General features: G+C 45.1%; 1 protein-coding gene across 10 annotated transcripts in view; it reads right to left on the reverse strand.

The window, feature by feature from the left end:
• Positions 1-23,066, reverse strand: part of frmd4a (FERM domain containing 4A) — a 96,437-nt gene that overhangs the window by 43,818 nt on the left and 29,553 nt on the right. For 3 of the 10 annotated variants that reach the window (XM_084018457.1, XM_084018455.1, XM_084018458.1), the window contains exon 1: positions 2,039-2,221. The exons of 3 other annotated variants lie outside the window; for them this stretch is intronic. In XM_084018457.1, the coding sequence (XP_083874583.1) occupies positions 2,039-2,206 (168 nt within the window). In that variant the 5' untranslated portion in view covers positions 2,207-2,221. Of the gene's footprint in view, positions 1-2,038; positions 2,222-10,261; positions 10,642-18,017; positions 18,102-20,679; positions 20,701-23,066 lie in introns of those variants that run through there. 4 more of the 10 variants (XM_084018456.1, XM_084018461.1, XM_084018460.1 and 1 more) reach the window with 4 other exon arrangements.

The raw sequence follows: 23,066 nt of genomic DNA on the forward strand, positions 1-23,066 counted from the left end.
GTGAACATGTCTGCGTTTTCCCACGAGACATGAGCGTGCATCTCTGTGAGCAAGCAGCGTTTCACAAATGTTGCAGTCTGCTGGTTGCTGTAACGTAAAACAGGCAGAGCATAAAATGATCACCTGGACGTATGTGTCACACTGGAGCGCAGTAAAATATCTGGGCTGGTGTCCTGATTGAGAATGTATGGCTGCTGGTGATGGATGTCTTTTCCAGTGAGAGTTTAAAAGAGAGTAGAGAGAAATGGAGATGTAATTTAAGTAGGGGGGTGGGAGCAAAAATCGGGTGCTGGAAAAAAAAGACATGGGGAACAGGTTTAGGAGAAGTAGCAGTATTTTCATTTCAGTATGAAAGAAAACGGTGGAATAGGAGTAAGTGAAAACAGGTTGATAAAATATAAAGAACCAGTTAATCCTCTCTCTTTCTCTCTCTCTCCCTCCCCCCCCTCTCTCTATTGTGTGTCTGCCAGTTGTGTAAGGCTGGGTATCTCATTAACAGTAATAGAGGAAGCCGGGCAGAGAGGCAGTGCACTGAGCCAGGGATATCCCCATCCTGCAGCCTGACACACTGACCCCCTCCTTCCCTTATTTTGCAACTCCCTCCACTATTAGCAGCTTCACCTTGGACCGTACCACTTCATCCGACCAGGGGGAAATATCATTTGTAGCTCATCAAAGCACTCGTACAGAGGATGTTTGGGAAAGTGTTAAAAACACCCTGGTTTGAAAGATGTTTTAGTGTGGCCTCATTCGGAGTTTGTGCTCCTCTAAACCAGGAGGGGGTGTTAAGGAGCGGCTTGTTCTAGGGGGGTCTGGTATGTTATTTCAGTTTCCTCTAATTGTGTTGTCCTCCCTCAGGATGCTTAAACTTAGGAGCTACATAAAAACACATCTGAAGACAAAAGTTGGAATAACAATCCAGCTCATTCTCCCCTTGAGAATAAAGGAATTAGAGCAAAGGGACAGGAAAAGGCACACATGTGAGGCGTTAGTGTGTGTAGTTACTCCACTGATAGTGTAGGATGATTTTTGTGCTATACTGTATAGTGTGTGCTCTTTGTTATCTCGCAACAGGCCCGAGTCTCTCTCTGCGAGTTTGTCCTGGTGGTGCCAGCTGCATACAGGGCAGGTGAGACGCCTGGGGAATACTAATGGCGCCATGAAAGCCCTCAGTACGATTCAGATAAGGCGAACAGAATACTGATCAACCATTTTGCTGAATCACAGCTAGGCAAAACACAAGACCCCAAAACACAGTTGCTTTTAATTAAGCAATTAAAACAATTAATTTGCTGGTGAAACTGTTCTTTTGAAGTACACAGACACATTTAGTGCATCAAGTCCGATTAAACATGTAAGGCCATGGAGGCATGGTGACCGACCAGACGGCCAATAAAACAGTGTCTGCGCTAGTTTTGTGTGCAAGTATCAGCCTTTCACATATCCATAGAAACACTTAGCAGCTTAACAGCCTAGTTACCGACTCCTCCATAGTGGCCCTAGCGACACAACTTCCTATGAAGGCTCTGCATCCTGAGTACAAAGACCACTACAATAGAATACGCCGCACAAGGACAACAACATAAAACAAAGCTGTGTTTTTCTGGACTTGGCGGGACAACACTCCGCGTGCACCTGTGTTAAAAATGTCAGCATATGTGCCCCATTTCACTGGCAGGAACACTGTCGAAAAACATCTAACCCAGTTCCGTCCTCCGTGACACAGATCAGTCATGTTTAACCCTGCCCCCCGTCTCTGGCCCCCCCATCTATCGCCTGAAGGACATACCTGGCCTACAGCACATCATCTGTTCACGCCAAGCCTCGACACAAGTGTGGAATCATTCATTTATAATTCCTCTTTTTTATACCGGATACACAGATGGCACAGCTTGCAGATAATAGGCGGTTGCAAATGTAATTGCTGAATTAAGTATTCCTAGATTAAATTTGCAATAAATCCCAAAGGTGCATGTTTGAATGCTATGCACATCTAGTTTATGTCGGGTATTTTTTGTGTATGTGCGGTGCAGCCTACCTGGAATAATGGCCTTGAAACACACCTGTGTGTGTGAAAGAGATGCGCGGGTGCAGGAAAGTTCCTGGCATGCACACGAAGGCGTCGGAGGGCTGTTGAGGTGAGAGTCCACAGTAGACCCTGCCGAATGCAGACCGCCTCGTCTAAGCCCAACAAGACCGCCTCCATTACTTCCTTGACGACAAGCTCTCTCTGGTGAGAGCCATAACTCCGGAGATACAGTATCGCAGTATGTCGATATCCACAGGTATCACATAAAGAAACCCTTACTTGCGAAGGCACGCCATTACAGCCAAAATCCACAGAGGCCCATGGTAATTAGAAGGAACCAGCCTTTATTGTCCTCCTGATACCAGCTCGATATTTGGGTCATCTTCAGAGGTAAACCACAGAGAGACCAGATAGTCTCTTCCGCCCCTGTCCCTCTCTGTCCTCTCTGGGATTCAGCCGTCTGATGTCTCCTCAAGGTCAAACCCTGCTGGCCCTTCTGTCCCAGTCCCACACAGTCAGTGGTCTCTGCTGACTCCTTCTCTTCTTCCTCCTCCCTTCCTCTCTCTTTTCTTCTCACCGAGGCACTGCACCCTCCGTCCGTTGGTCTGTGCGCCACAAACACAAACATTCCCACTAAGGAAATGCAGCCGGTCTCTTGGTCTCCCTCGCTGATAGTTGTTTTTAAAGTGATACGCTCTCTCATACTGCAGCTCACTTGGAGAGAGAAATCGGTCCAGTGCTGGAAAGAGGAACAGACGACAGCACTCTCTTTCGCAGTATCAATTTTCATAAAGAGTGCAGCATACTTATAGGCTGCACACCTCCTCACACCTGATCAGACTGCACACTATCTGTACGCTTATGACATGACATACAGCCAAACAGTATGTACGTACGTAAAACCCGGATATTTGGTCTCCAAACGTTATTAATAGCACTGGGATTGGAGCCAGAATGTGTTTGTTTTTTTTAATAGGAGACATTTGTCCTCTGAGCCAGTTTTCCCAGGCCGGAGTATCCTGACCTGACCTGTCAAAATTCTTCCAAAAAACCCCAAGAAAAACAACCCATGTGATACACCACATTATCCTTGCACAGAATGTACAAACACATAAACATGATTGATTACATCAAACTTGTTTATTTGAAATTGAAATCCACAGTGAAGCTTATCTTACATTTGCAACAATGGCCACATGGAGGCAATACAACCCCCTCATACGACCTGTGCCAAGCCTACAATCTGTGTGTATCCTTGCCAGTCTGTGATAAACTCTTGGCTTAACAGCGCTGCTAAAACAATACAGCTTAAGTGATCAATGGTCTGTGTTTCATGTGTGATATTGGTTTCAGCAGCCATTTCCTCATCTTCTGGGTCACAAAAAAATATAGGAGGGTCTGAACGTTGACAAAAAATAATAAGCTAAAATACCCAAAGGTTTTATACCGCCAAACCGGTTCATTTTTTCCACTTTCCCCAGAAAGCCTTGATCAATAGGAAATGCAATAACTCTGTACTGTACAGTAATTCTCCATCTTATACCAAACCCAATCTGACTGTTGGAGGATTAAATGGTCCCTCGTAGCCCACTCTGATTCATGGAGGAGTTTATCGATGCAAGAGGTCATGCCTACTGCAGTGTATATATGTGTGTATACAAACTGCTGTATGATGCTCATATGATGTTTGTGAATGTCAACATGAACCTGAGTAAATACCTACCATGACATTAATTAACTAGTTCCCAAAGTAAATATGACAATTATTATTTTTATCTTCTCTATTTTCCTTTCTTGCTGTATGTCCCTTTTTGTATTTTCCACAGATGGCTAATTGAATGGATTGCAGAAGGCTCACCGCACAGAAATCCTCATCCCCAATAATGCAATAAGCTTGCATCTTTTTACTTAATTTCACCGACCACATGCTCCAACCGGTTTCCCATCCCTCTATCATGTGGCCTCACGTTCCTTTTTACTCAGTGGCGTCTTGAGAAACCCACGAGGAATGTGCGGCATCTCTATAGTGTGAGCTTTCCAAAATTAATCAAGGTTTGGCATACGAGGAGACGTTCACCTGTCAGCCACTGTAATTTATGTGGGGTGTTAATATTTGTCGTGCTAGGGAGAGAGGCGGGAGGTTAGGGTATGACACTGCACTGTTCCCATGATTCTTTTTGTGCGTAATGTCCCGCTGAATCCTGGGAAAGGTCACACAGGCCCTGTGATGTAAACAGTCAGCAGTCAGTGTCAGCTGGCCGACTGTTACCATGGTAATAAGACAGACAGAAGAAGACACTATCCGCCTTGTTTCTCACATGTAGGCTATTCATCCACACATTGATAATTACTAAACTTCAAACCTGGAACCCAGACAGTTGTGAGTTCCTGACGCCGACAGAAAAGTGCAAAAGGAGCACACTTTCTCTACTCCATCTGCTGCTCTCGGTATTCTCTGCCACACTTTGACTTTCTCCCGACTCAATCTCTCGCTCTTCCTCTTTTATCTCTCCCTCATATCTCTCTCTATCTCTCAATCTTCCTGCCGCTCTCATGGCTCCGCTCAGGCGTGTTATATTAGAGTGCCGGCAAGTCAGAGAGAGGGAGCGAGGGGAGAGAGCAGTGGAGGGAAATGGGTCACAGATACTATAAATTCACAAGAACATTCTCAGCTGAGGCCCTACGGTGCGCAAATTCACCAAAACTGTTGTGTAAAAGACAGCAGAAAGTGCATGACATACAGGAACAGCTGTGCAGGTACTACTCATGCACTACTTCTGAAAATAAACCGGGCTTCATTTTTCTTATAGGCTCATTTGCAACACACACACACACTCCAGCATCACTGTGACAGAGATTATAAGTGGCATATGTGTATAGACCAAGTCTGGAATTCAATTCCGATCAGTTTAGTTTAATGTGATTGTATTAGAGGTGCAAGCTGGAAAATCAATAACAAAACGCTATGTGGCTCGGGAGGCGCTTGAAAGCAGGGGGCTTCTTTATGTCTACGTGTGTGTGTGTGAGAATGTATGTGTACGAGATTCAGTTTTCAAGTGTGTGCTTGGAATGATTAAAAATACGGTTTGCTGTGCATGCACGCAAAGACAAACCCCCATGAAACAAAACCTTTGAAGCATCCGGACTTGTTAGTCTCTTAAGTACAGAAGTTGACCTAGATCATGTGTTATATGCTGTAATATGTTAAACACACGTGCACAAAGGGGTGTGCACTCAAGAAAACACGCACACGTACGCACACACTCTCACTCTCTCCAGCTAATCATTCCCTCCACTTTGCCTGGCAGATAAATATTAATGAGGATTACTATGTTACTGCAGTACACCCACGGGGAAACAAGAGACTGCACCTCACTCTAACCCTTTCCCGCTCTGTTTCTTTGTCACTCGTATACGCCCACACACACACACACACACACACACACACACACACACACACACACACACACACACACACACACACACACACACACACACAAACACACACACACACTCCCATAACATCTTCAAGACAGTTTATTTTACTTTTTTCTCCCCAAATCTCCTTCGTATTCCTCTTATTATGTAAAAGCAGGATTAACACAAACACATATACAACACACACACATGCACACACACACACACACACACACACACACACACACACACACACACACACACACACACACACACACACACACACACACACAAACTATGAATAAACCCCTTCATGTGAGTGAGTCACAGACAGTGCCCCCGTTCTTATTGCGTCGTGTTATCTCTGTCTAACAAAGGGCACAGATTGTGCTGGGATATTTGAGGAACATTTTGGGGTCTCCACATCCTGTTTTGGGTTGGAGGGGGTGGAATCCAACATACTCCTTCCCATCAGCCCACACTCATCTTTTTCTCTGCTCTGTCTCCCTCTTACTTGAAAGGATACCACACAGTCATTTCTGAGAAGACTGAAGCCGAGATAATGTAGGAATCATTCTGAACTCTGCATGAAGGTGGCGGAGGATGAGTACATCACATCCGTTCATCCACGGGGGAGATGTTGGACAGAGGACGGAGGAATCCGCTCTCCCCATAGCTACCCTGCTAGCAAACTGTCTCCACAGAGAGAACACATTATCAACAGCTCACTGCCTTCAGCCTTCACTCACAGTCAATAGGAGATCATCTCTTCATTGTTTGATCGTGCTCCGTTCGGATTTACTTTGAACTTGTGTGCAGTGTGCATGTGTCTTTAGGTCTGCGGGTTCGTTTTGGACGGGGAATAAAAGACAGAAAAAAAAAAATCATAGCAGAGAATGATGAAAGAGAAAGGGTGGAGGGGAGGGTGGGAGTCTCCCTCGTGCTCCTCCCTTTCCTCCCTTGCTCAAAAACATTCTTCCTTCTGAGCTGCCTTGGGGAGGAAAGGGGGGTCCCCTTTCATGCCAAACAGGGTGTGGTGCGAGAGGGGCCTCCAGGAGCCTTTAGCTCCAGCTATTCCCACCTATTCCTTTCTTCCCCACTTTCCCTTTTCTTTGTCTCTCTAATTGGACTGACCAACCACAGCTCTCTCACCTACAGAAGCAGGTTGAGAAACTCGTGAATCAATACTGTAGCCGAGCAGAGAAGAGCATAGCTGGGGGCGAAAGCTCAAAGCTCAGAACTGATACGTGCTAACAGAAAGACGATAAGAGAAAACTGATCAGGGACTAATTTTGAATGTTGCTCCTTTGGTGTCCTGGCAGCTGCTTTAATGAATACTGGCTCTAATGTCGAGACAATTAGATCAGGCTGATGAGAAACAAGCAGAGTATCAACCTGACCCACAGAATGCCGGGGTCCAGAGCTGACCTTCTCTCTGATTCGTGCAGACGGGATGTTTAAAGGTAACGAGGATCGATTAGTATTCCTGTCTCACTTGCATGGCTGCTTCTAGCGCTCAGGCCCACCACGGTGGTGAATTACAGTCATGCTATTGTGCGTTTGCATTCCTATTCCGCTCATGTGTGTTTTGAATGTGCATGGCTCTAAGTCTATATGTGCTTCCTCAGACAGTGATCCACCCCTCCCACTTTTAAACCCTCGCTCCCCCGCGGTGCCCCTGACAACAACATGTTTCCTTGGAGAACGTTTCAACCTCCTCAAATCTGAAATGTCTGTTTAGAACACACACACACACACACACACACACACACACACACACACACACACACACACACACACACACACATGTCTCGCTCTTCCTCGCCCCCCTGTCTGTTTTGTTTCTTTGTTTTGGTTCTTAATTTCACAGAAAAGAACTGAGCAGCTTAACATGATAGCAAGATAACAAAGGCGGAGGCTAATCCGAATTCAGTACGCTCATCGAGGTAATCCAAACAGTAAACATCCCTGGAAGAGCTGTTTTAAAACGTCCCACAACAGGTGACAATTTGTCATCATATTCTTATACTGTAAACACCCATTTTCTTCTATCCTAAACATTTCTTCGTGTGTCTCAACACTGCTGTAATGAAAGATATGCAAGCGCCAGAAGAGGGGGGAAGAAGCATGACAAGTCCAGATATAAAGACACAATGTCACAATGAGGACTAGGAGAGAATGTGGATTCGAAAAGAAGGCTCCACAGAGAAGAAGGAGTAATCAAGTTTGCCTCCTCTCCCATTGTTCTGGAGTTAACGAGGCGTGTTTTGTTCAGATAGCTGTTAACCGTGAAAAAAGACGGTCTTCGATCTCCCTGTAGATATTACTCAAGTAACTGTGATAGAAACCCACATCCATCAGAAAGTGCACACAGGGATGAGGTGATTCATCTGCATTAGATGAGTGACGGGGCACAGATGAGAAGGTGGTCCGCCTTTTTCCACTCTGGGAGAATCCATTTTGAAAATATCTTTCAAACAAGTTAACTAACGCTAATCGTTGGGAGAGAAAAGCGTTAACTTGACGGGACGAGCACCCGCGAACCTCTGCAAGTTCAATGGAAAATGCTGAAGGATGTGTGCAAAATGCTTTCAGCTGAATCTGAGCCTGCAACAATAAACATTTCCACGACAACATCCCACTCTGCCCAGTCAGCTGCTTGTAGATACAGATATTGTCAATATTGTGTCTGTATGCTGACACTACTCCGTGCAGCTTGTGCAGTTGCGCAAGGCAGAGATTGGACGATAACGCAATAAGTTATCTAACATGACAAGTCAGAGCAGGACAAAGCTGCAGATGTGTATAGAAACTAAAGTATTTCAGTGGCTCAGTGAGGACATGGGCAGGTAACGTCATAATCAAAGAGACAGTTGACCTTTATAGAGCCTAGGGTAGAGGCCGGTCAATAAAGCCTCGTCCACCTGCTGTCACAGAGGAGAGGTATCAGTCTGATGATTTAAATTCTCCTGTAAAATCATCTCCGTCTATTTATTGAACAGTTTTCTGCCCACGTGGTTTGATGGATAACTTTTGTTTTATTGAAATAATTACATATTTAGTGCCTTACACAGCACGCTGGTGCACAACCATCTATTCTGTAATTTTCCCAGAACAACAGAACAATAATGCGAGTGAGCGTATGTAAATCACAACAAGTAATCCCCCTTCGGACTGTCTGCACACAGCTGGCTGCAAGAAGGATGGGAAGCAGAGAAAGGGAGTGCAATCATGGCAGAGAGAGAGAGAGAGAGAGAGAGAGAGAGAGAGAGAGAGACCTCCTTCCGTTCCTGTGTCAGAAAATCTGCTTTTCCCCATTAATTAGGGGGATTTGAATGACACTAGCCAAACAACCAGTAGCAATTACTTCTCTGAAAATGACAGTGAATATTCACTTTCCTCTAATCAAGCAGTATTGCAACAGCCAGCCAGTGAGACCACAGCTAATCAGTTCAACTTATATTGTTTGAGACCTCTGAAGTTGCTTAATTCAGTGCAACTACGGAAGCAAAGGAACCACGTTGCGTTTTATGCATTGAGGTGATGTGAAGGTTATAGCAGTTATTCTTGTATTGCAGCAGGATGGGAATATGCATGTCCCGGCTTATTAAAGTGGAAGCTGTTTTCAGCCGATATATAGAAGCCATGCTGTGTAATTTATGATAGCATGGGCAGTATGTGTGTGTGTGTGTGTGTGTGTGTGTGTTACTGTATCCTCTCTGTGTACACGCTCAATCAAAGAGAGAACTACAAAGAGGCCAGCGAATCTCCCAAATCCCATTGACTCAAAGAGACATGTTAATGAAACTAAAAGTCACATTACATCAAGTGGGGAAAATAACATTTTCTAAAAGGGAGATGAAATTAAATTTGGATATGATGCTATAAGCAACTCGTGATTTTGGGGAAAGCAGTTTGGATGAGTCGTGAGTCCAGCTCCGTCATCACCGGTACACACACTCTACTTAAATCTCATTCACTTAATGCCAGTGTGTATATACGACACAAGAGTGCTGGCGTGCGTCACAGAAAGAATGCAATGGGGAATCACACACACGAATACACTCACAGCTGCAAACTTGAGCGCTACTTTCTTTATCTACACAGCATCCTCGAGGTGTAAACAACTTTGTGGCAGAGCAAATGAGATGAATCACCCGGCAGGTTACAGCCTGTCTTTACGAATGACATAAAGGTTCACTTTGCAACACACATTCCACGTCTTAAGCTTCGCTGGAAAACTGTTATTTCCCGTCTTCAACCGCACGCCACACCAGATTTACACAACACAAAAACCCTGAAGCTTGTGATCTCCCCACAGACAAACGGATTCCCAGTGTGCGTGCGAAAAAGCCGGCGGGCAGGAGGGCGAGGCTACGTGTGACTTTTGCTTGATAAAAAAAGGAAGCTAACTCAGTTCAATTGCGTTGACAGTGGCGTGGAAACAAGCGTCACTCAAAGACAGCTCTCCCACGGAGAGACTTCCCCCGTAACCTTGAAAACCGAGGACTGCGGTGGGATCCGTTAGCGGTGACAGAGACGGACTGAGCTCCGGAGAGACTGACAGACTCGGACTGACAAGAAGAGAATCGCAGAGAAGTATTGTCCACTGTGGAGATTAAAAGCTTTGCTCTCGACTTGCCTTCCACCAATTCAAATCTAATACCGTCTCCTGGATTAGCCAAGAACCTTTTTAAATCCCACTTACACACACACACACAACAGCAAGACAGGGACAGACAGGAGGGAGAGACAAAGTCAGACGCGAGGGGGAGAAAGTGTGAAGGAGGAATTTGAGGGAAGCTTGTGTCTTACCCTCTCTCCACTGTTCCTCCGCAGAGTCCCCACCGGCAGCTTAAGCATCAGCCGGCGGGTCCTCCCGGGCGTCACTGCTCCCTGGACCACCATAGTACGCTCCAGAGTGTGCGTGTCCGTGGGCGTGCGAGCATGTGTGTGAGTGTGTGAGGTGGGTGTCCTTGCCGTCCCGTCCAGCCTGGCAGCCGGGCTTCACGCGAGCTCGGCGCGTGGGTGTGTGAGTGAGGAAAAGAGGTGTGTGATGTTAAGCGGCTCCACGCTGGTCCTATGTGCCTCTCTCTGCTTCTATTTCCCCCCGTGTTAACACACTTCCCATTCTGCTCCGCTCAGCTACACTCTCACTCTGTCGGGATGTGAACGAGTGTGTGTGAGAGTGTGTGTGTGTGTGTGAGTGAGAGAGGGAGAGGGAGCGCGCTTTGTCTTTTCCTCTTCTCTTCTGTTCCCTCTTCTCCGACTCTGGCAGCTCCCCCTCCCAGCCTCCCACACTCACTTCCTTCAGTTGGGGGCTTAACCAGGTCACTGGATTAATGTGACGTTACGGCTGTTATTGGCATACGCGCTTGTGTCACGTGATCCAATAATAATTGTGTGTGAGCATATATACCCCCACCATCCACACACACACACACACACACACACACGCTCAGCTCTTACAGAGGATCACGTGGGGAACCTCAAAAGGAATATGGGATGTTTTGCCATCTGGTTGGGAGATTATCTTCGAAATCCCACATCCAGCTTTCTCTCCCTGCACTGTCTGGACTAGGACACAAAGAGGGAATACACACACACACACACACACACACACACACACACACAGACACACACACACACACACACACACACACACACACACACAGACACACACACAGACACCTTTGCAGTCAAGCACACAGAAGCATGCCGATATTGATCATCCTATCACATGGTGCATGCAAAAAAGTGTTGAAATTGTTTGGTCCCCCCCCCTACACACCACACACACACACACAAAGCTGTGGCAGTAGTGGACTTTTAGCAACGGCTCCAGTGGAGATGTTTTATCATTGTGGTTGCACAAACGGAGAGCTGAGTCAGTCCTGTTTCCACCACGGTGGTCTTTACATGTCCATTAAAGCTATTGGACTCGTGAGTTACAGCTGCACCTAGTGACTTACTGTCATATTCCCATCATCACTCACCGCTGTGCTCTGTTTGCCTCTGCACATCGATACGGAAACCATCAGCTGATCAACTTGAGTGGATCAACGCACACACACACACATGCACATACGTACATAGGCGTGCACATATGTTTGGTACGCACATATGCACACACGTACAGTAGGGTCACACATATAACAGCTAATGTGTCGTATGGCCTAGCTAGCCATTGTAACCTGCACTGTATAATTATAACCAGTATGATTTAGCTTGGTTATGAGTTATGAGGTGATTTGATGCTGGGTCAATCAGATTAAAGCCACCAGTCAAAATGAACAATCAAATAAGCCTTTTCCATCCCCCATATCATGTCTTTAAGTGAGGACCCCCAGTGGCTTTAGTGACATGATACTGCATATGTCACACTGAAAACACACACACACAAAAACACACACACATTGTGTTAAAGCGACAAGTATAGAGGAGAATATCATCTGCAGCGGTAATCCCCAGTAAGCATTATTTATTCAAAACCCTGGCCCACATCAGTGTGTGAGTGACTGTGGCCTACATGGGAAATATCAGAGGGCTATTTATATACTTAGTGTGCAGACATCCAGGTCTTGCAGATGACATACTGGAGGAACTGGGAAAGGAACCAAAGGACACAATTAATTTCCCTTTGGTTTTGTGTGTGATGTGCGCATCTTGATGTTAATTCAGATCGCGATGGCGGAGATTAACAGCCACTGCTGATTCAGGAGACAGAACCTAGAGCAGCTTTCATGGGAAGCAACGACAGCCTGACAGGCAGATGACTACACACACGCTCCTAATTGAACAGTTTAAGTACGGTTTGTGTTCGTTTGTTCTCCTCCGCAGCCACCGTTATTTTTACTTTAAAATCCACTGCCTCAAATCCGGTGAGGTGATAAGCTCTCGTTTTGACAGGAGCGAAGGAAAAAACAACACTATTCTTGATGCCTCAGGCTAGATGCACAATGACCCATTTCAGTCAACAAGCACGCAAAAAATGAAGGCGCATGGGATTCGCAATTGGTAATAAAAATAGGTGAAATTCAAAAGTGCATACATATGAAGGCATACAGATACTGGGAGATTCTGACATGCTTCACTGTGTTGGATCAGTTCACGCCAGCTGTCCTCAAAATGGACTAACGGCTATTAATACATTTTCAATAAATCTGCATATAACGGGAGAGAGAGAGAGAGAGAGAGAGAGAGAGACAAAAGAGATGATCGCTACCTGGTTGTCAGAGGTTGCATCCGGACTGTCTGGGTTTTTATTTCTACTGTGTTTTTGTGTCTGCTTAGTCTTTGTTCATAGTTGTCATATGAAGAAGCAACGGCTCTCAATTGTAGACTGCTGGCATTGTTACATATTAATTTACCCTGATAACCCAGCCAGTCTCTGCCCACGGCTGTCTGACTCATCCCTATGGTCCCGCTCCTCACTGTATTTGTGTGTGTGTGTGTGTGTGTGTGTGTGTGTTTGTGTGTGGGTGTGTTTATGGAAATGCCCTCTAGCTGGACTCTCTCACCATCCCGGGCACAGAGGGAGGGGGTTGAATGTTTATGTTCCAAGACTTCATAAATTACAAAGGGTTGGGTTACAGCGCCACAGCACAAAGAAACCCCCCAAAAAACACAGATAAATGGTTATGTAGCAAAACAATGCCACCCTGATAGTGTAATTCGATGCATTTCTTGCTGCCTGCTTCTGTCTGTGCTTCTAAGCGTATGCCAGCGTTGCCTTTATCTATCTCATGAGAGTAAGATGAGCAGAAAGCGGGGTCTCCCACTCTTCGTCAGGCCAGAACCAATCATAATGACTTCTCCACAGGGGAGCATCCACTTCAATTATCATCCCCTCAGCAGTGTCTATGTATGAAGGCCTGGGAAACACTTTAACATGTTCGCTGAGGTAATACAGAGGCTGAGAGGGTTTTTTTTATTCTAGGAAATGGGAACATTTGTGTTGTTTGTGAAAAAAACTGGGACGTATTTATGTTTTGGAGAGATTTGGCGGAACGCGGGGACAGGTTGTCCCGGACGAGTCGTGTCACAGCAGCGCATCTGCTCAACCCACTGTGAGGTGACTGTGCGTGTGTGTGTGTGTGTGCATATCTGCTTGTGTGTCTTTCAAAATGATTAAAATTTCAGCCAGTGGCACCAAAGGAATGTCCACAGACTGAAAAACCAAGTCCATCTTTGTCAAGGTTATAAACAGGGTACATTCAAAGTGCGTAGACGTCGCCTGCAGTAAAAATAACTATCTTTGTCCAGATGCAGTCCACATTCACACACATACACTGCCATTATACAGCCATTCATGCCTTAATGGAATTAGAATATATCATTCCAATGGGCCAATCAGTACTCTATTATGAGGGCAGCCGCAGACCTGAATGGGGGCTCTGGATGTGCAATTTACCCCAGTGAATAGCGTCGGAGGCTTTTAAATTATTCACCCATGTCTACTGGAGAGCTTCTGCAGCCGAAATCAGTATCTGGACTATGCATGTAATAGAAATTGAATGCTGAATGATAATAGCCAGTTAGTTTAAGGATGTGCAAATACACTTAGAATTGATCATGATTGTATTTTCTATTTATATGGGTGATTCTGCAGTCAGAGTGAATATTTTTAAGACTAACGCTTAATAGAATTAATTGACCCCTGATATAGTTTATTCTTCTGTGTTGTTTAAGTAAATAACTTGGTTGAAGCGATAAATGTGTGACCTGTTTTTAAAGATTTCCCTCGTGGTAAGTAAGTAAGAATAACAGGGGTCAGGGCTGAATGCAACAAACAGGGTAGGGAATCAATAAGTATTAATAGACGGACTAACCAATGTTGGTTTTGGTCTTTTTATTAGATTTGTTGATAATAAAATATAAAATACACCAAGCAAAGCCTTAAAAGAAATGAGACAGCTGGGTTTACCACAGAATAGGCCAACCACTAACCACGACTTCCCCGGTTCAATGCTGGCTGGGGATCTTTCTTCCATGCCACTCCCTTTCACTCTCTACCTTCTTTTTCTGTCTGCCTAAAAACGGATTGTTGGAAACAGAGCAGAGAGACAGGACTAAAACAACACAGGTGACTCAGAAAAAGGGAGGGGAAAATTACAAAGGAAGGGAAGTCAAGCAAAACAAAGTACAAAAGAGACAGGGAACTTCAAAATAAAACAGGAAATAACTAAACAAAAATGACAAAAGCCTTTGAGATTCCTCCAAAGTTATGCCTTCTGTGAGGACTTGACGCTGTAGGTCAAGCGTCATACCGATCAATACCATGATTGATTCTTTCTAGGCGATTTGTGTAGTTTTGGTGTTGAGGCAAGGCAAGAGAGAGACTGATGTGAAAGGAGAGAGAGGGACAGACATGGAGGGATGGAGGCAGAGGACACGCCCATTACATAACAGAAGGGTCACAGTACAGCCAGTCAATAGCCTCTATCTGAAACAACCCATCTACGGTTATGCACAAATAGTACAATACCATGATACCATTCTCAAATGTGGAGCGAGTACAAGCGCTTGGTATCAGTACGTCACTGTGTTTGAGCTTCTGACGGACTGAATGCTCTCACAGACCGCAGGCCCTTTGTGGGCAGACCAGCTCTCCCAGAGCCATGAGCGAGTGTTTTATGGCTGCTGGAAAGAGAGCAGACACTGCTGAAAAGAGCAGAGCAGAGCACTGCAGCTGTGATGAAAACGATCCCATCCAGCTGAGATCTTCCTCTGCCAGAGGAGGCGAGGGGGGGGGCGGAGGAAGGGAAGCAAGGATCAGGGAGGAAGAGGAGTGAATTTGTTTATGCCTCCAGGCCTGCATCATAGTGGGGATGAAGATGTTGGGGGAGAGGAGTAGGGGTTGGAGACGTTGGTGGGGTGCACGAGGAGGAGATTCAATTAAACTACACAAGGATCAAATGCATTTTTAATCACGCCGCTTCATTGCCTGATGTGACTGTCAGCCTTTGTGGCGAGAACGTGAGGCAGCCTCGGCAAGACGAGCTGCCATCTCTCTCTCTCCTCCCCTCACAGCAACACAATACACAGCAGATTTGGCAGGACACAAACTGACATTTAACAGCAGCCAGGAAAGAAAAAACTGTCACCAGATACATAATAATGCCACGATCTTATTGTTGTCCAAGGGTCTCATCCCTTTGTATGTGGCAGTGATGCTATATCCGTTGCTATGTGAGTGAGACCACAAATGTAATGGAAATCAAGGTATAGTAAAACATTCCCTTGCCTTGTGTCAATGGCAGTGCAGTGTTTCTTGAAACTATGAGCAGATTTTAACAGCGCTGATGGATTTTCTCATTATATTTCTGAATTCTAAGCTGCTAGGCTTGACTTTGTAGCTGCGGCGTGTGCATTCATGTGCTTCAAATCTATGCTAGCAGTGTCGAATGTGGAAGATAGAAAAGTGTTGACCTGAAAAAAAATTCCTACATCAAAGTCTACAAATGGCTCGTTCTTCGACTCAAGCAATCAAGGCAAAGAAATAGTATTTCTAGTAGAAGCGTTAACCTTCATTCCTGCTTGTAGTAAAAGAGGTTGTAAAAGAAGTTTTTTTGCCTCGGATCCTCTCGGCTATCCTGAATCATTCATACTCTGTGCTGAAGAAAATAGCTGTGCACTCAGCTGCTGCTTCAAGCCAATGAGCAGCAGAGATAGGGCTCTGGAGGTCCTTCTCTACTGGAGGATGGAGAAGCACTGCCGTTATTCTAATGACCCTTAATATTCCTCAAACGACCTCCGTCTCTGCTGACTAGCCGGGTTAATTCACACATACAGAAAAGGTTCAACATACATGCATGTTCACACTCTACACCGAAGTTCAATATATGGAGTATATCACTGTCTCCTGTTTGGAACACTGACAGAATGCTTGGGTAATGTAAGAAACCTGATACATGACACACGTCTGCTGCTGGTAAGCTTTCCCATTAAAGTATTTAATTCACCCTGCCTTCAGCTGATGGTTCACTGAAATAGGCACTTCTTAGCTCAAGTCTGCATGTCTTAACATGTGTGTGTGTGTGTGTGTGTGTGTGTGTTCACTCGGATGTACGCGACGCACCGCCATATGCACATTCGGTAAGCAAGCAGCCTGGAAAGGGTGCGGGCGATTTGAATATTTCTAATTTAGGTATGCAAAGTGGCCAGATAACCCTCTGTTTCCCAGCCTCTACCAGCAATTAGGGAAATAAATAAATAAGCAGGCTAATTAGAGTGCTGGGAGGAAATGTAGAGGAAGGAAGCGTTTCCCTGACTCCTGTTTTTCCATGCCACATGACATGCATGGATTTATAAACCAAATCCTGTTCTGGCCATAAACACTAATCTTTATTGCTTCAGTCATAAATCATCCATTGGATAAATAAATATATATATATATTAGTAGTGTAACGATTCACGCGATCATGCCAATAATCGATATAAATGCGTTAAATCTTATTATGATTCATGTTTTAAGACTTTTAAGACACTCTCTCCCCTGCCAGCATGTAGCCTATTGAAAAATGTTCAAAATAACTGAGCAATGTTCAGTGAGATCGATGCCCTGCAGCAGTGGAACGAGTGCTGATATAGTGTTCATTGGAAACACAGTATATATCAGGACAGGACAGATTACTGTTTCCTCCAACAGATGCCTGTGCCTGTAAACAATGTTAAAGGGAAACGGCAGCTTAACGACCAAACTCATTACAGCAGCCGGCAGATCAAAGCAACAAGGGATTCCGTCTCGTATTTACAATGTGTGTGTGTGTGTGTGTGTTTGTGTGTGTGTCTGCGGAGGTAGGCTGCATGTGCGACTGCATGTCATTGTATCAAAATGTGTGTGAGCGCCCGTTTGCGTGGCTGTGTGTGTGAGGGATGCGGTGCAGAGCAGTTTTTCATTTCCACAGCCCGAATGCTTTGTAAACCACAGGGGCCTGATTAATCTATCTCTAACCAAGCGTCACAGGCTATAGAAAACTGACGTTCACATCCATCAGACTTTTCCCTCTCGTTCCCATTTCATCCCCTTATTTCCTCGGTCTCAATCATCACTTCCTTCACTCGGATATTTCATTCCTTCCGGATCAAAAGTTTTATGGCTACATGCAAATAAATATGAAGGTTTGCAGACCACAGAAAAGCATGAATAAGCCCAGTACGTGGATTTAATACTCATGGAGTTGAAAGCTCCGCACATGCTGAGTTAACATTCCCAAAGTCTTAACTCAGTGGGCTAACCCTGTGTTGAGTCATGTATCGGCCGTGCCGTCCAGAATACATTCCTGGTCGGCCGGTTTATTAACTAAATCTTCCTGTGCAGAGTTTGACGTTTAATCAGCGCATTTTTTTTTTGTGCCAATTAATGAGAGAGCATCTGGAAAGAGACATGAACATATGTTGGCCTCTGGTCTCCAACAGCAATTATGCACCGGAGAGGTCATATGAAACCCAAAGAGAAAAGAGAGGAATGGTGATGAAAGACAAAAAACAAATGCACTTTAGGACAGATACGACAGCTACTATGATTTAAACTACTTTTTTTTTTAAAAAGTGAGGAAAGAAAACTTACGAAGACATCCATAAGCATGTGCTCCAAGGTCACCTCTAAGTCCTCAAGTCGTGCGGCAAGAGTCATCCTTCAAAATCCGATCCAAAAAACACCACCAAAAATAATAACAACAAAATAAAAGACTCTCCAACTCTGGCTGAATAACCGTTTCTCTTCCTTTCTGTTATCAGGTTTAATCATGGGATACTGACAGATGACTTAATGAGGTAGTTAAGCCATGTCAGTCATATGGTGTCCCAATTCTCCAAATGATCAAACCATGACAGCCTTTTAACAGTCCAACCTCATTTCTCTACATTCTTCTCTCAATCTCAATCCAAGAAAGCTTCACAAATGACCAGTTTGTAGTCCAAATCTGATAAACAAACAAGTCTATCTCCACCAGACTTGGCTCCAAAAAGGGGTCTGGATTCCCGGTAGTGCTCCAAATGCTTCCAGAAAAGAGCAGGGGTTCCCCTCAAAGTGCGTTGATCGCTCCTTTGAGCAACCTATGACTACTGATGAGGATTTGTGACAGACTAGAACCGTGTCGTCCCCTCTTCAGATCTGAGTTATGATCCACGGGGGAGATAAAGACTCTGACAACTCCCTGGCAGAGGGAGGGCAGAGGGTGGGTCTCCCTGTTGTTAGGATGCACTGAGGAGCAGGAAGAGGAAGTGTAAGCTTATCGTCAGAGAAGCGACTGTTTGATGAAGTCATCTGTTTTAATTTTTTTTTAAATATCTTTCTGTCTCACATTCTCTAAGTCGTTTTTGGAACAGGACATCTCCCTCTTTTTCCACTTTCGCTCTTTTCTCTGTGCCCTTTCAGGTCTCTGTCCACAGTGGATGTCTTTGTGTGGAGGGAGAGCCTGGGGCAGCTGATGCCCAGTTCTGGGTGCTCTTGGCTGGGGTCATCCTGTCTCACACTGGGCCTCTCATCAATGGGCCTTTGTAGGGGCTTCATTAAGGGCTGGCCCTGGATGCTGAGGCTCCAATAGACACACAGGGCGAAAACAACAGCGATACGGCCTGGATCTATGACTGGAAGCTTATGTAACAGTGGCGGGGAGGGGTGGGTGGGGGTTTGCAGAGGACAGGGCATGTGGGGTAGAGGGCTGATTGGGAAGGAGAGGGATGGGAGGGAAGATAAGGGTGCATAACAGAGGGGCAATGATTCACTGAGGGAGGAAGGGAAATAGGAGAAAAGAAGGGAAGCAGGGGGACGAAGGATGTCGGTGGGTTGTTTTTTGTTTTTCTGGCAAACGCTGGTGAAATGTACCCCCCATCCTCTCTGTGTTAACCACAAAGAAGGAAACAGAGAGGCTGAGCCAGACAGTGTGGGTTAAGGGGGGAAGTAAGTTTAGCTTGGCTGCACCACAGGATATGATTGAATACTGTAACGTGCTGCCAGGAGGGACACAAACTAAATTTACATGCAACAAAGTATCCAAGTTACTCGGGGAAATCAGGTTACCACACTAAACCTGACCATGGAACTGTTTTTTCTGGATTTCTCTGCCATGATTTAAAATATTTCTCAGCCAAGACTTGTTATTTTTAGTGTGTTAGATGTATGAGATGCTGGCTCTTGAGATTCAAGTTTTTTTTTACTCTCTTCTAGCTCCATCTCTTTCTCTCAACCCCGCTGCATCAACCTCTAGACCTCATCCCTCCCTCCTGCCCTGTGCCTAAACCATACAGACCCAGAGTACCAATGACCTTTGCCCTCTCTGACCCCTCTTGGGTGTGAGGTCGGCTGGATCAGCCACTCATCAACCACTCACATCAACGCTGTGGTCAGGAGCGATGGGGTGTGACCGAGTCTGAAGCACAGCCGTGATTCTGTACGCGCACACACACGTGAACACAGACACACACACACGTATGCACTCATTCACTATAATACACATCACTGGGTGTTAAAGATGTAGAGTGCACAGATCCATCAGTTATTTGTTGCCCTCAGGAGGCCTCCCTGTCTTCCTCCTAATGCTGCCTGCTGTGAATACGTAACACCCTGTCATTAATAAGTCAGAAATATCCCTCTAATTCTCATCTGCATGCCGCTCATACATTATAAATACCCCCCAGCGTGGTGAAGATGGACAGTATATGGCCACTAAGACTTGTGAAGCAGGTGGCACGTGGAGTCTGGATGCAGTGAAGAGTGTCGACAGGCAGGACGTAGCCTATCTAGACCAGCATTTGTCATCGGTGAGGAGCTTAGCCACCAACAGAGAGGCGACGCGGGGCAGCGTGTCCCAGCGTGACTCCATGGCGCGGCGAGGGTTAAAACCCAGATTTCTGTGTGGAATCCAGTCGAGGGGTAGTGGAATGAATCTTTGGAGCAATGTTTACAGCAGTCATCATCACCTCACCTCTTTGCATAATACACAGAAGCAAACAACCCGTCATGTTCCAACACACACGCAAGCAACCGTGGAGTTGTGAACACCCAAGCTAATGTTCTCGCACAGATTTATCTGAATATAAAAGTGGAATTTTCAAGAATCCCATGTGAACACTACCTCATGAATATTACCATGAACACATAAATAAACACTAACTATTATATAGATTTATAGATACAAATAAAAGCAGAGAGAAATGCTGGCGAATTCAACAGATAAGCCACAACTAACAGTGTTAGTTCAAATAAACTGCACTACATTTTACAGTACCTTTAGAGGAAAGGGGCTGAAGCAGTTTAAGTCTGAGGAGTTTTTCCATCTCTCTCCACCGCCGGTTTCCTCGTGGAAGTTGACTGCCCCAGTAATCCAGTAAACAGCAACAACACCACAGTGGTGGTTACGGCAGCACCTCAGACTGTGCATCACAAAACTGGCCTTAACGAGCCCCTCTGATTTACATCGATAGGAAAAGCTCCGAGGACAGTTTTGTCCTTTGATTCTACATTTGAGCGAGCGTGTGTCTGTGCGAGCCTCATTGGTCGCCATGGCCACCTGGCTTGGAAAATAGGGATATGTGCTAATCAAACTCTGGGCAACCTTCCAAGTGTTTGAGTGTTTGCGCGCACACACACTCACACACACACTCAAAAGTAGTATCTATTCTAGACAAGTTGATAAAGCCTCTTAAGCACCTGTGTGCAGCTAACAGTCTAAAGGGTTTACTGTCAGTCCTGTACTCTACATAAGTAGGTGTCAAAGTCTGCAAGTCTGCAGAGAATGCAACACATTCCACCTCATCTGCTCACGTGTCTGGCCAAACGACCTAACATGGTTTTATGGTATACATGACATTTACTCTATGACTGTGAGTTTATTACCCCTCTGTTGCAGTGAGCTTATTATTCCTCTGTTGCAACCATGCCGACCACTCTGCCTGTAAGCATTATTACTATTAACATATATATTATCTAATGTAGGTCTGCCTCTTGCTTTCACTATTTTATCTAGCATCTGTCTTCCGCTGCTGGCTAAAAACACATCTCTCAAGGAGATGATGGTATATTTGAATCCTTTTTATTGCACCTACATCCTCCAATTATATAGCACTGTATTTTGGTTTATTTGAAGCTCGCGTACTTACTTAATTCTAGCGTTTCTGGGTTTGTACCCTAACGGTTGAATGCACTTATCGGAAGTCGCTTTGGATAAAAGCGTCAGCTAAATTGAATGCAATGTAATATTTTTATCTTTTTGCTGTCAGTTGTTCTGACTCTTCCTGTTTATTCCGTCTCTATTCATGTCGGATGCAGATGAAAGGAATTCTGCTAAGTCATTCTGTGCTGCACTGGTTGTAATCTGAAATGTTGCTGTGTCACTCCGCACCCCAAATCTGTCATTCCACATTAGAGTGAATGGCTCTCTATTTGTGCGACTCTCTTAGCAGAGTGTGTGTGTGCATGGAAGGGTGTGTGTGTGTGTGTGTGATTTCTAGAAAGGCCTGTGAGGGGGAGAGGCAGGTGCACTATCTACTATCTTATGTCATTGTTGCTGCAGTGAAAGTGACCTTGGATTTTAGCTAGACCCATCCATTCTCAGACTAACCAAAGCAAACATCCTTTGAAATATTTGAGTGGAAAATGAATATCTGATATGCAGGCGGATCAAAGGCATACAATTCATAAAACAATCACACACACCTCCTGCCTTTTCTAACTCGGCCGCATCCTTTGCTTCCCGTCTTCCCTGTCCCACATACGAGCCTCCCACCACAGAGTGAGTGTGTGTCTGAGAGGCACTGAACAGACAGAATGCGACAGAGGCATATTTTAGAGGCTGGTTGTACGAAGGCGCTGGATTGAGTCACGCTCCTGCATTTTCTGCCCCAGTAAACTTAGCCCACTTTATCCAGTGCCGAGGAGGCTTCCCAGCCCTCCCAGCCGTGCACAGAAATAGAAACAGATAGATGCGCGTACCCACTAACACCGGTAAGTGAATGCGAAAACATTTGTTTCCCCGACACTCGTTTAACAATTAACACTCTGGTAAGCAGGCAAGCCCGTCGACCAGCACACAACTTTTATGAATTACTCTAACATGCAAACAGCACACTCACATCAACTTAGGATCAGGACATGCTTGTGAGTCTTCATCCCCAAAGTCCACGCACGATTAGGAATCTGATTTGTAGCAGCATGAGCGTTAAATGTTTGATGATATGGCTACATATTTAATCTTTACAGGCCAGATCATGAGGGGAAATGGGTTATACATGATACGTCTTCCCAGGGGAGCGTACTGGAATATAAGGAAAAGCATGGGTAAAACACAATGTTGTTTTTCTGTGTGTCCGGGTACTGGGGGACAGATAATGTGTTATGGATCCCTGTCCTATATGTTGATGTTTACCATAGAATTCTTGCCTGCACAAATTTAGGGGTGCATCATCAACAAAAATAGGCCCCAGAGGTCATATTGTAAACTATTTCATATTTTGTTGAATGACAATCATAGTTTGCATATAAATGAAACATTTCAAGCAGCGGGTCTAACTACCGAGAACCCATAAAGTCATGTTTGTAAAGTGTTCCTGCACTCCTCACACTCTAGCCAAAGAGTTTTCATTCCTCAGACCTTTGCGTAAGACGCATTCGTCTACA

The sequence above is a fragment of the Eutrigla gurnardus genome, assembly GCF_963514095.1.
Source record: "Eutrigla gurnardus genome assembly, chromosome: 9".
Classification (NCBI taxonomy): domain Eukaryota; kingdom Metazoa; phylum Chordata; class Actinopteri; order Perciformes; family Triglidae; genus Eutrigla; species Eutrigla gurnardus.